The sequence below is a fragment of the Cataglyphis hispanica genome, chromosome 1 (assembly GCF_021464435.1).
Source record: "Cataglyphis hispanica isolate Lineage 1 chromosome 1, ULB_Chis1_1.0, whole genome shotgun sequence".
NCBI classification, from domain to species: domain Eukaryota; kingdom Metazoa; phylum Arthropoda; class Insecta; order Hymenoptera; family Formicidae; genus Cataglyphis; species Cataglyphis hispanica.
The window spans coordinates 10761711-10771758 of NC_065954.1; the positions used below are offsets into that span (position 1 = coordinate 10761711).

A 10048-nucleotide genomic window follows, 5' to 3' on the forward strand; every position below is an offset into this window, starting at 1 on the left:
ATAATCTTTGAAAGCGGAAATTACAGCGACGAGAAAGTAAAATTTACGCTAATTAAAAGACATGTCCTTTCTTCATACGCATTCGAGCGAGTGTTTAAAGAGTGAACTCGACCTCTTCTCCTTACCACCCACGCAAACTAGTATCGAGAGTTCACAATGGATTCATTACAAACCCGTGACTTCGCTCTCGGACGACTCGCCGATAGAATTCGTCATTCCCGGTCACGGAGAAGAATATTTAGATCTCACGCACACCATGCTGAGTCTTCGCGTACGCGTAGAAACGTCAGGCGATTCCACAGGACACGTTACGGGAGTAAGCGGCAGCGCAACGACGGACAATGTAGGCCCCGTAAATCATTTACTTCATTCCATCTTCAATCAGATCGACGTGTATTTCAATCAAAAGCTCGTATCGCCGCCAAACAACGCTTACGCGTACCGCGCCTACATCGAGGCGTTGTTAAATTATTCTTCACCGGCAAAAACTTCCCATCTAACCTCATGTCTATGGGACGCGGATACTCCCGGACGAATGGACGAACCGGTGGAATCAAAAACGGCAAATTCCGCTCTCGTGAGACGCGCTCATTACATACGAGGAGGACGGGCTCTAGATCTTATAGGACATCTCCATTGTGATGTTTTCAATCAGGACAAATTTTTAATTAACGGTGTAGAAGTACGTTTGAGGCTCGTTCGTTCGAAAGATTCGTTCTGTCTTATGGATAGTAACGGTGCGTCGTCGAAAATTCATATACTGGATGCGAGTCTGCTAGTGAGAAGAGCGAAGATAAGCGCCGGATTATTGCTCGCACATGCAAGAATGCTGAGTAAAGTTACGGCCAAATATCCGCTCACGAGGGTCGAGGTTAAAACATTCACGATCCATAGCGGTGTTGTGGGCGAATCGTTAGATAATGTAATACTTGGTCAACTTCCGAAAAGAATAATAGTCGGTTTTGTCAATAATAAAGCATTTAACGGCGATAGAAAATTAAATCCGTTTAATTTCAAAAATTACGGCATAAATTTCTTCTCGCTGTACGTCGACGGCATGCAAATTCCCAGTAGACCGTTACAACCCTCTTTCTCGACAGAAGAATCGCTTTACGTCGAGGCTTATCAAACGCTCTTCACGGGAACAGGTATTCATTTTTTGAATGAAGGAAATTCTATAAGCAGAGATGATTATTCAAAGGGCTATACGCTATTCGCTTTTGATCTTACGCCCGACTTATCGGCTAATTATGCAGGACATTGGAATCTTGTGAAACATGGTAGTTTACGATTAGAAGTACGATTTGAGAAGGCGCTCACCGAGACCGTTAACTGTATTATTTACGCAGAGTTTGATAATGTCATAGAAATTGACTCATCCCGGCAAGTCATTGTCGATTTTGCCGGTTAGATTTCCGTCGTTCTCTATAACGTAATACTCAAAAATTTTCTCCCAATTTTCCCCTCCACCACAAACGATCAAAATCGCAAACATCAACGTGCTACGTATCAAAAACATGCAGTACGGTAAAAAGATTTCAGTTTCATTCGAGACACGAGTATCGACGCTTCGCGAAGAGTTTAAAACTAACTCCAGAGCACACAGGTTTTCGCATTATGGATATAATCGTCGACATACAGGGTTTCCGTGATGCTCGCGAGAAATTTATCCCTAAAGAAGTTGCCGTTGTCGCCGTTGACGCGCCAATTGTCGGACATTGGATTATGATGCCACCGCATTCGTTTGGCGAATTACCGGAAAATGTAAGACGACAAAATAATTGGCTCACGCGAAATTATCATGGTATTGAATGGTTCGACGGCGAAGCTAATCCGAAATATTTTACAACGCATCTACGCGAAATAACAAGACATGCCCGCTATATTTATGTCAGAGGATGTGAAAAGCAATCTATTTGAGAAATTTACTCTCCAGAGAGATATATAATTTGGAAGATATTTCCCCTGCATTTAAAAATCTAACGTCGAGAGAAGGACGAGGACGATATTGTGGTTATCACGGATTTCGAAAATTCGGAATCTTTCATTGTGCATTACGCAACGCGAACAAATTAAAATGCTGGATACTCGAGCAAAATAATTTTGTCGGCGGCATTAGGAACAATAGTACTCCAACTTGCCACACTCCGGATAAATGTGAAACATCCTATGACAAAAACGAGGAAATCAGTAATGCAGATGATATTTCTTATATCATAAATGAAAATATTAAAACGCTGTCAAATAGCGAAATAGAGAAAAAGAAAATTTTTGAGCCCGATTAAAGAAGAAAAAAGGAAGAAGAAGAAGAAGAAAAATTTGAATTATCGTCGATGATGGACAAGAACAAAATCGAAACAACTACGATCTCCGTGCAAGCAGGCATTGAAGACTCGACGATACAAGATGATCAAAACGAGAAACCGAAAGAGGTAAATACTGAAGTTATCGAATATATAATACCACTCGTACGCTTGCCGTCGAATCAAAAAATGAACTCACGCGAAATTTTACAAGCATTACGACACATCAATGCCAGACACGCGGGAGTTTATCCAGCCGACAGAGTCCCGAGGGTGTGGACACGGTCGACAGCTATCGTCGCTAATACAGACGAGCACAATCGACCTGGAGAACATTGGGTCGCCTTCTTCCTCGATGAGCATGGCACAGCCACCTACTTTGACAGCTACGGAATACCCCCCTTACACCCTGGATTTCTCCTTCGTCTCCGCCGAAACTCCATTATTCATCACTGGAATACTCGACAATTGCAAGGAATTTTTTCGCAAACATGCGGACACTATAGTTGCGTATTTTTATATTATATGTGCAATGGTTATGATCTTAATCGATTTCTTAGTCTTTTTACCGAAGATTGCGAACATAACGATCGTTTAATTGTACAGTTATTTCGTAAAATTTTTCTTTGCAAAAAGAAACAAATGAAACATTGCATACTATGCGCTGTTACGTTTAAGAATGTAATTCAAATTGTAATGTTATAAAAAATACAGTAGTGTCATATTTTAATTATATGTAAAATAATTATAAAAATAAATGTGAGATTTATACTTAAATTGTTTGATTTTTTCAAGTAGCCGATGATACTTAATGTTACGTAAAAAATATGTACATTCGAATATTGCTTTAATATTGCTCGTGTATGCGAGGAATAATAAGCTTATCCGCGCTCCGGGGCCCACCGCGGCGGCCGCATGCTCGCGCTAGCGTTTCCGGTCGGCGAACGAGCGAAAAGTACCGCGGCCAATTAGCTGATAAGCAGCCGCGGAATCGACGCGAGTAAGCGTATTCGCGGAGGTGAGCTCGCGTCAGCGTTTTTTGAGCACCGCTGCTTACGAGCTTGTACGCGGTGCTCTATGCATGCTTATGCTAAAAATAAGATGTTCGTCTAACGCACGGCTAACGCGCAATATTACTAGGCGATAAAATTGTTTATGTTAATAGTAAAGAAGAGGGAGGAAGAGGGGAGAGGTGATTAATAGGAAAGAAGTGGGGTAAAAGAAAATATATTTAAGTTTTTAAGGTTAAAACATTCTATTTATTGAAAATAAAATTTTTCTTTTTATAAAACTAACAATTGCGCTTTAGTAAAATTATACGTACAATTTCATTAAAACCTAGCGAAAGCAATTCTTCGAATACAATATTAAAATATACGTCTAAAAATGGTAAATTATTTATTTGTGTTCGTACATCGCGCTCGATTTCTTCAAAATTACCTCTAATTGTAAGTTTTATAATTTCACAATCTACGTAAGACGAGGGAAGTTTTAATTCTATTTCGTTAATCAGGTATTTGGAGCACGCGTTGACGGTGTCGGTAATGGGAATTAACCGTGCCAAATGAGCGTCCACACATCTTGCGATATCTTCCAGGCCGACAAAAGTAGTTTTCTGCATCACAATGGCGACGCTGTACGTTTTTGCTTCTTCAACGGGGCTGCTCCTCCGTCTCGTTATTATTCGCCGGTTGTCCCGCATTTTCCTTATAACTCACTATCACTGCCCTTGTTCCGTAAGCGGTTGTGAAGCCGATGGAAATATTGTTGATAATAATCGGACTTGGTTTGGATTTTTGATTCTCGCACAAATACTGCTTCATCTGCTCCATGCTGATTTGAAATTGCTGCCAGGTGTCGGTGTCGAGACATATTCCATCTGCATAATTGCCTGTTAATTTTACAATCGGTACAAAGCAATTTTCACTCGTCGCCTGCAATCCCACGTGAATCTTCTTAGTATACGATGCGTTAAGCCCGTACGTCGTCGATAATAATAAATATCGCTGATCGTTTCTTCTATCGAAGTCGGTCTTGAGGCCCGATTTGTTAATATCACAAACGTGAGTAGATTTAACAAAATCGGTTAGCTTTTCCGTTCACTGGATACTTTTTGCGGCGGCCATTTTATCACTTTTTACCGAGAACTAGTTGAACACTGGTCACAACAACGACGAATACTTGTACCGAAGCCGAAATGAAGATTTCGAGCAAACTCAAATGAATAAAGTTCCGCGTTTTCTCGCCTTACTTATATACTGAAATATAAGGAAAAGAGTGGGAAAAATATGCAGCTAAATAATTGAAAAACAACGAATTCCCATATTTTCCATCCATTAAGAGTTAACATCTTTTGTAAATGTTATAAATATTATATTTAAATGTAAGAAAATTGTACAAAACATTTCTGTAGCGTAAATAAAAATGTTAAATTTAATGTAAATGTTAAAATATTAATTTTAAATATTACCTGAAAACGTTCAATTTTTTCCTTTTCTCTCCTTCCTTCTTTCCTTCCTAGACTCTGCGGCGCCATAGCTCTTTCAATCTCCGATAGCGTATCGCCTCCGATGACGACATCGCGTCTACCTGCGTTGCATGACTCGACCGGCGCGGACAATCATGTCCGATCATGAACGCTTCGTATTACGTTTGTATATCTTGATAACTGATAATTCCGCACTAGGTGATTTTTCTTTTTTCAGCAAGAAGGAGAGACGCGGGCGACGCGCTCGCTGCAGTTCGAAGTTTTTCCGTAAGGACGCTCGAAGGCGAGAGATACCGTATGTCATGCGATATTTTTCGATTTTCCACAGGGCTGGGGGAGAAGGAGGAGGAGGAGGAGGGGAATGCAATGGGACATCTCTGCTGTCTTCGGCGGCCGATATTTTACCGGCTTCTGACACCTCGGACATTTTGTCCACTTTCTCTCTCTCACTCTATTTTCTCTCTCGTTTTTCCAGCTCGTCGGAACCAATCAAACAGCCGGCAACTATAGGACAATCCAATCGGAGCGCTCGGTCGCCGGGCCGGAGAGACCTATTCTTCGCTTAAATGCCCCATCTAACTCTCACTCTTGTAAGATTTCAGTTAGCCCACCGCACTAGGACCCCGACCAGAAAAGCAGAAGACCCAGGTTCCAGCCCGAGTATTTCCAGCCCAGGAAAAAATAAAAAATAAAAAAACTGCCTCGTGCACGTCCACGACTCCCCCCACTCTTAAAAAAATTTTAAAATTAAAAAATCGCCTCGTGGACGTCCACGAGTCCCCACTCTTTTTTCTCAGGTACCTGCCCAGGGGGACAGGGGGGGAAGGGATCACAGCGGGGGGCTGGCGCCAAGGGGGAAAAGGGGGGACATTCCTGTCTCGCTATAGTTGCCCCTATACTACTTCCAAGTCACCACCCAACGCTCCTTAACTTCACTTGATCGAACTGATGCATTATAGTGTGGTAGTTAGCGATAATTATGATTGTTAGCGATAATAATAATAATGTTGGCAAAAAATAGTGTACTCTCTCTATAATACTTCAATTATTGCAGATATATATGATTTTAAAACTTTGAAATAATTATAAATAAATAAATTAATTAATTATAAATAAATAAATAAAAAAATAAATTTTTATCAACAATCTTTTTTGCCTGACTTAAATTTTCCATACTCTTTCTTATATCAAAGATAATGATATGTAAAACATACGATACCTCAAAGATAAAATTTATCAAAAAATTCCAGCTATTGCAGAATAAAAAAAAACTGTTAGAATTATATCTATAAAAATATCAACCTAAATACTTTATAAATGTAGCGATCTATGTATATTCAATAGTATTTCAATAATTTATATAAGTCATTCAATATTATACAATAAATAAATAATTAAATAAATATTATATATATATGTATTTGAAGGAGATTGAGCGTAGAATATATTTCATTTTATATCTTCATAATTTTTCATTTTATTTTTATATTAGTTAAAAATTTTTATATCAGTTAAAAAGTTAGAATATTATTTTTTGAAATATGAATTTTATATCAAACAAATTTTTCAGCGGAGTGTTCTAAGCCGCTATACGACACCATCCAACCCATTTACTTTTATTGCCACGCTTTATCGGTTTACGATACCTTGTTATTACAAATCCCACATTTTTTTAAATCGTTTTTGCGCGCGAATTGAACGTTTTAATGCTGCGCGAATTAATATAAATGTTTGCGCGCAAATTAAGTTTCTTTCCCAAATTGCCAAAAAGAAAAAAAAAAAAAAAAAACATTCGAGAATAGCTATGCTCTCAAAGATTGTATCGCACTATATCGAGTATTTTTTATTGACAGAAAATCCAATATTGTTATATACCCGCAAGCTTATCTAGTCTAATCTATTTTAATTTGATTCTGCTTCAGAAAAAAAGGTAATTATTGCCACACAATTATTTCTCATCGATGGCTTTGATTTTGTGAAAATCGTAATAATTGGTAGTGTAATCTTTTTGCAAAAATTATCAAAAAAATCACTTATGAAATAATAAATATTTTAATTAAATATAATTAATATTAAATAGAAATTAAAATTACATTCAAAATGTATATTAAATGTTTTTCTATTATAATAATTAGTGTAATATAATTAATATATTTTTTATTCAAATCATTAATAAATTTAATAATAATATTCATTTACGATTTTTCACATATATAAAAGAATAATATTTGCATTACTTGATTATTGTATAAATATACCTGATTTCATTTTGAAACAATATAATAATGTCTCTATAACATCGACATATGTCTTATCTCGCGTTACGCGACTGATAATAACGAAATATTTACATGGCTAAGTGTCAACGACTCGGGTAGATCAAAGATAACATTTGTCTTACTCAGGTGTGAATGTCTACCGGTATTGATTTTCCTTCCATTGATACAAATTCGGTTAAAACAAAATTATGTATCAAAAATTTATTCATTTTGATATGCATAATAATATTGTAATATAAATATATAATTAAATAAATTATCAAAAAAATGACTAATTTTAATTAAACAAAATCGTATTTGTTTATGTGAAAGGAGAATGTGGGCGGCGGCAATATATAAAAGTTAAAAATAATAACTCTTAAAAAAATATTCTCTTTATATTTTATAACAATAATTATTTTTCCAATTAGATCCACAAGTTTCTATCATATTTCTCTATATTCTTTTATTTTTCTAGTTTGTCTTGTCATAAATAATATTTAATTGTCACAAATTCTAATTAACAATTTTATTAACGAAACAGTTTTTTGTATTAAACATTTAATTATTAAACTATTTTTTTTTCTTAATTATTACAGAAGATTTTTTTTGTCAAAAAATTCAATTTTATTAATGAATCTATGTATTTTGATTAACATATTGTGTACATTACAATTATAATTGTCACAGGCTCTATTTTACGTCTATCCAGTTTTTATCATCACGTCGGATGATGTCGATGTCTTCTAGCAGGACAGACGCCAAATGTGTACGACTCAGTACGTAGGTAGATTCGATATTTTCACAATACCCACGCGAGCAGAAACGGGTTCTTTGCAAATATGGAGTCGCCGAAACATTCACTTTTGCAACCTGAATCCATCGATACTGGTAATTAAAATTTACTCGATTATTAATAATATGCAAATATAATCTTTTATAATTCAATCTTCTATGAATAATCACAATGCATAATGAGTATAATAATCTTCTTGTATATTAAACACAAGTGAAGTAAACATTCTTCTATTATAATGCCAAGCTGCAATCGATCGCTATTGTCAAGCAGAGTGAATTATCTGCGATCTATGCTATTGTAAATTATCAAAAAACCTTATCGTTATCAATTATGCATAATTCAATATTATTAAATATTATTCGTTATCTGGATTAAGTAACATTATTATATATTATTAATTATATATTATTTTTTATAAATTAAAATAATTTATAAAAGATAATTAATATATATATATATATATATATATATATATATATATATATATATATATATATATATAACATCGGTATATAGATTTAATTAGGTTATTATAAAAACATATATATTAAAATATTTATACATACGTGTATTATGTATGATAAAGAATAAATTATAAAAAGAATTAATTGTATATAATTTTCTATGGAATAATAGTTTGATTGTTACATTCGCAATTAAATATGCATAAAAATGCGTTCGAGGAAACTATATGCTGGCGCAAGAAGTGATACACTTCTCAGAAACTTTACGTATCATGAAAGATGAATGTTTCAAAAGAATTCGTTTTTTTATGGAAGCCGAAACGTTTCGTTTCATCATTCTAATAAGTAATTTAGCTCAGACTAATTAATTTCATATAAAATATAATCATGTACATTTTATTATATATGACATTTTTAATATTAACAATGATAATAAAAATTTATATGTAACTTTTTTTTCTCCATTGTGACGTAATTTTCTAATATTATCTATCTCGTAGGAGAAAAGCAGATTTAAATAAATAGAAATAATGAAATACATTAAAGCTAATAAAATATACATTAAACTAATTAAAGGAAATAAAAACGCAATACTTTTAAAGCGATTTTTTTAGACATAGACTTTTTAAAAGTATTAGTAAAAATTTTTAATATTAATAAAATATTTATAAAAATATCATGAAAGTACAAGTTAAAATAAAGTTGAAGAAGATTAAACGACAAGTTTTTCATAAAAAAAGTTACACAGTATGTTATGTACTAATGTGTCATAATAATAAAAGCATTAGAACTTTTCTATTTATTTTAAATTATATATTTTATACTAATTCAATAGTCATATTTTCAGACATTAATATAATAAATATTAAATTATAAATATTAAATTATAATTATTATTATATATAATAATAATTATTATTTAATTATTGCAAATTTCTGAGAAACAAGTTTTGTTTTTATAAGTTTTACATTTTTAATATTCTCATTGTAGATTATATAATTAATTAAAAGGAATATTATTAGGTGCGTTTTAATGATATATATATATATATATATATATATATATATATATATATATATAGTATGTATATTATATTTAAAAATCCTTAAGAACCAAAACTCTTTCGTTGGTTTCAATTTCTCAGATCGCGACTCTTTATTTTAAATCCGCCGTTTGATTTGGCGCGCGCTTTAAAAAAATTATAATGCGCTCACCTGCGTGGTAACGTAATCGCAGGCACTTTCTCCCGCGAAGAGATCCGGAAGAAAAATCTTCCCAACGGAGCGCCCACGTGTCTAAGCTGCCACTTCACCTTCGAAACTCCGAGATACGTCCAAAGTACATGGAGCACAACACGCGCACACTGCACTATCAGTAGACGAGGCTACTTATCAGTACCGGAATGTATACCAAAAAAGGAAAAGGAAACCATGATAATACATAACACCTGTTGCGCGATCACCATAGACTGAGGAGACCCTAACTAAAATTCGTCATAGCAAACGTCTCGCAAGATTCGCGTTTCACGTGCCATCTCGCGTTAATCGCCCAACACTAACGTGTACTACAATAGCGGTAAAAGAAAGTATGAAAAATTAATTATCTATTGCAAAAATTAGAAAAAATTCCAGGATTCGGCATGTCCCTGCCGTAAACTATAATAGCTTACGTCTACGCGTAAATAAATTAAATGTAAATTACATTCAAGATGTATCAACAATTGTAATCTGAAATA

The 10048-nt window shown here is 34.2% G+C and overlaps 2 protein-coding genes across 6 annotated transcripts in view; one reads left to right on the top strand and one right to left on the bottom strand.

The window, feature by feature from the left end:
* Positions 1-9788, bottom strand: part of LOC126849519 (protein sprint) — a 186554-nt gene extending 176766 nt beyond the window's left edge. For 4 of the 5 annotated variants that reach the window (XM_050591535.1, XM_050591463.1, XM_050591525.1 and 1 more), the window contains exon 1: positions 9528-9788. The gene's annotated coding sequence lies outside the window, so the exon portion shown is untranslated. The remainder of the gene's footprint in view (positions 1-9527) is intronic. The other variant, XM_050591454.1, reaches the window with a different exon arrangement.
* On the top strand, positions 62-1920 carry LOC126854240 (uncharacterized protein F54H12.2-like). Its single transcript, XM_050600777.1, has 3 exons — positions 62-959; positions 1101-1383; positions 1524-1920. Exons 1-3 carry the CDS (start codon positions 62-64, stop codon positions 1918-1920), a joined length of 1578 nt encoding a protein of 525 aa, XP_050456734.1.
* Positions 9789-10048: the final 260 nt, after the last annotated feature.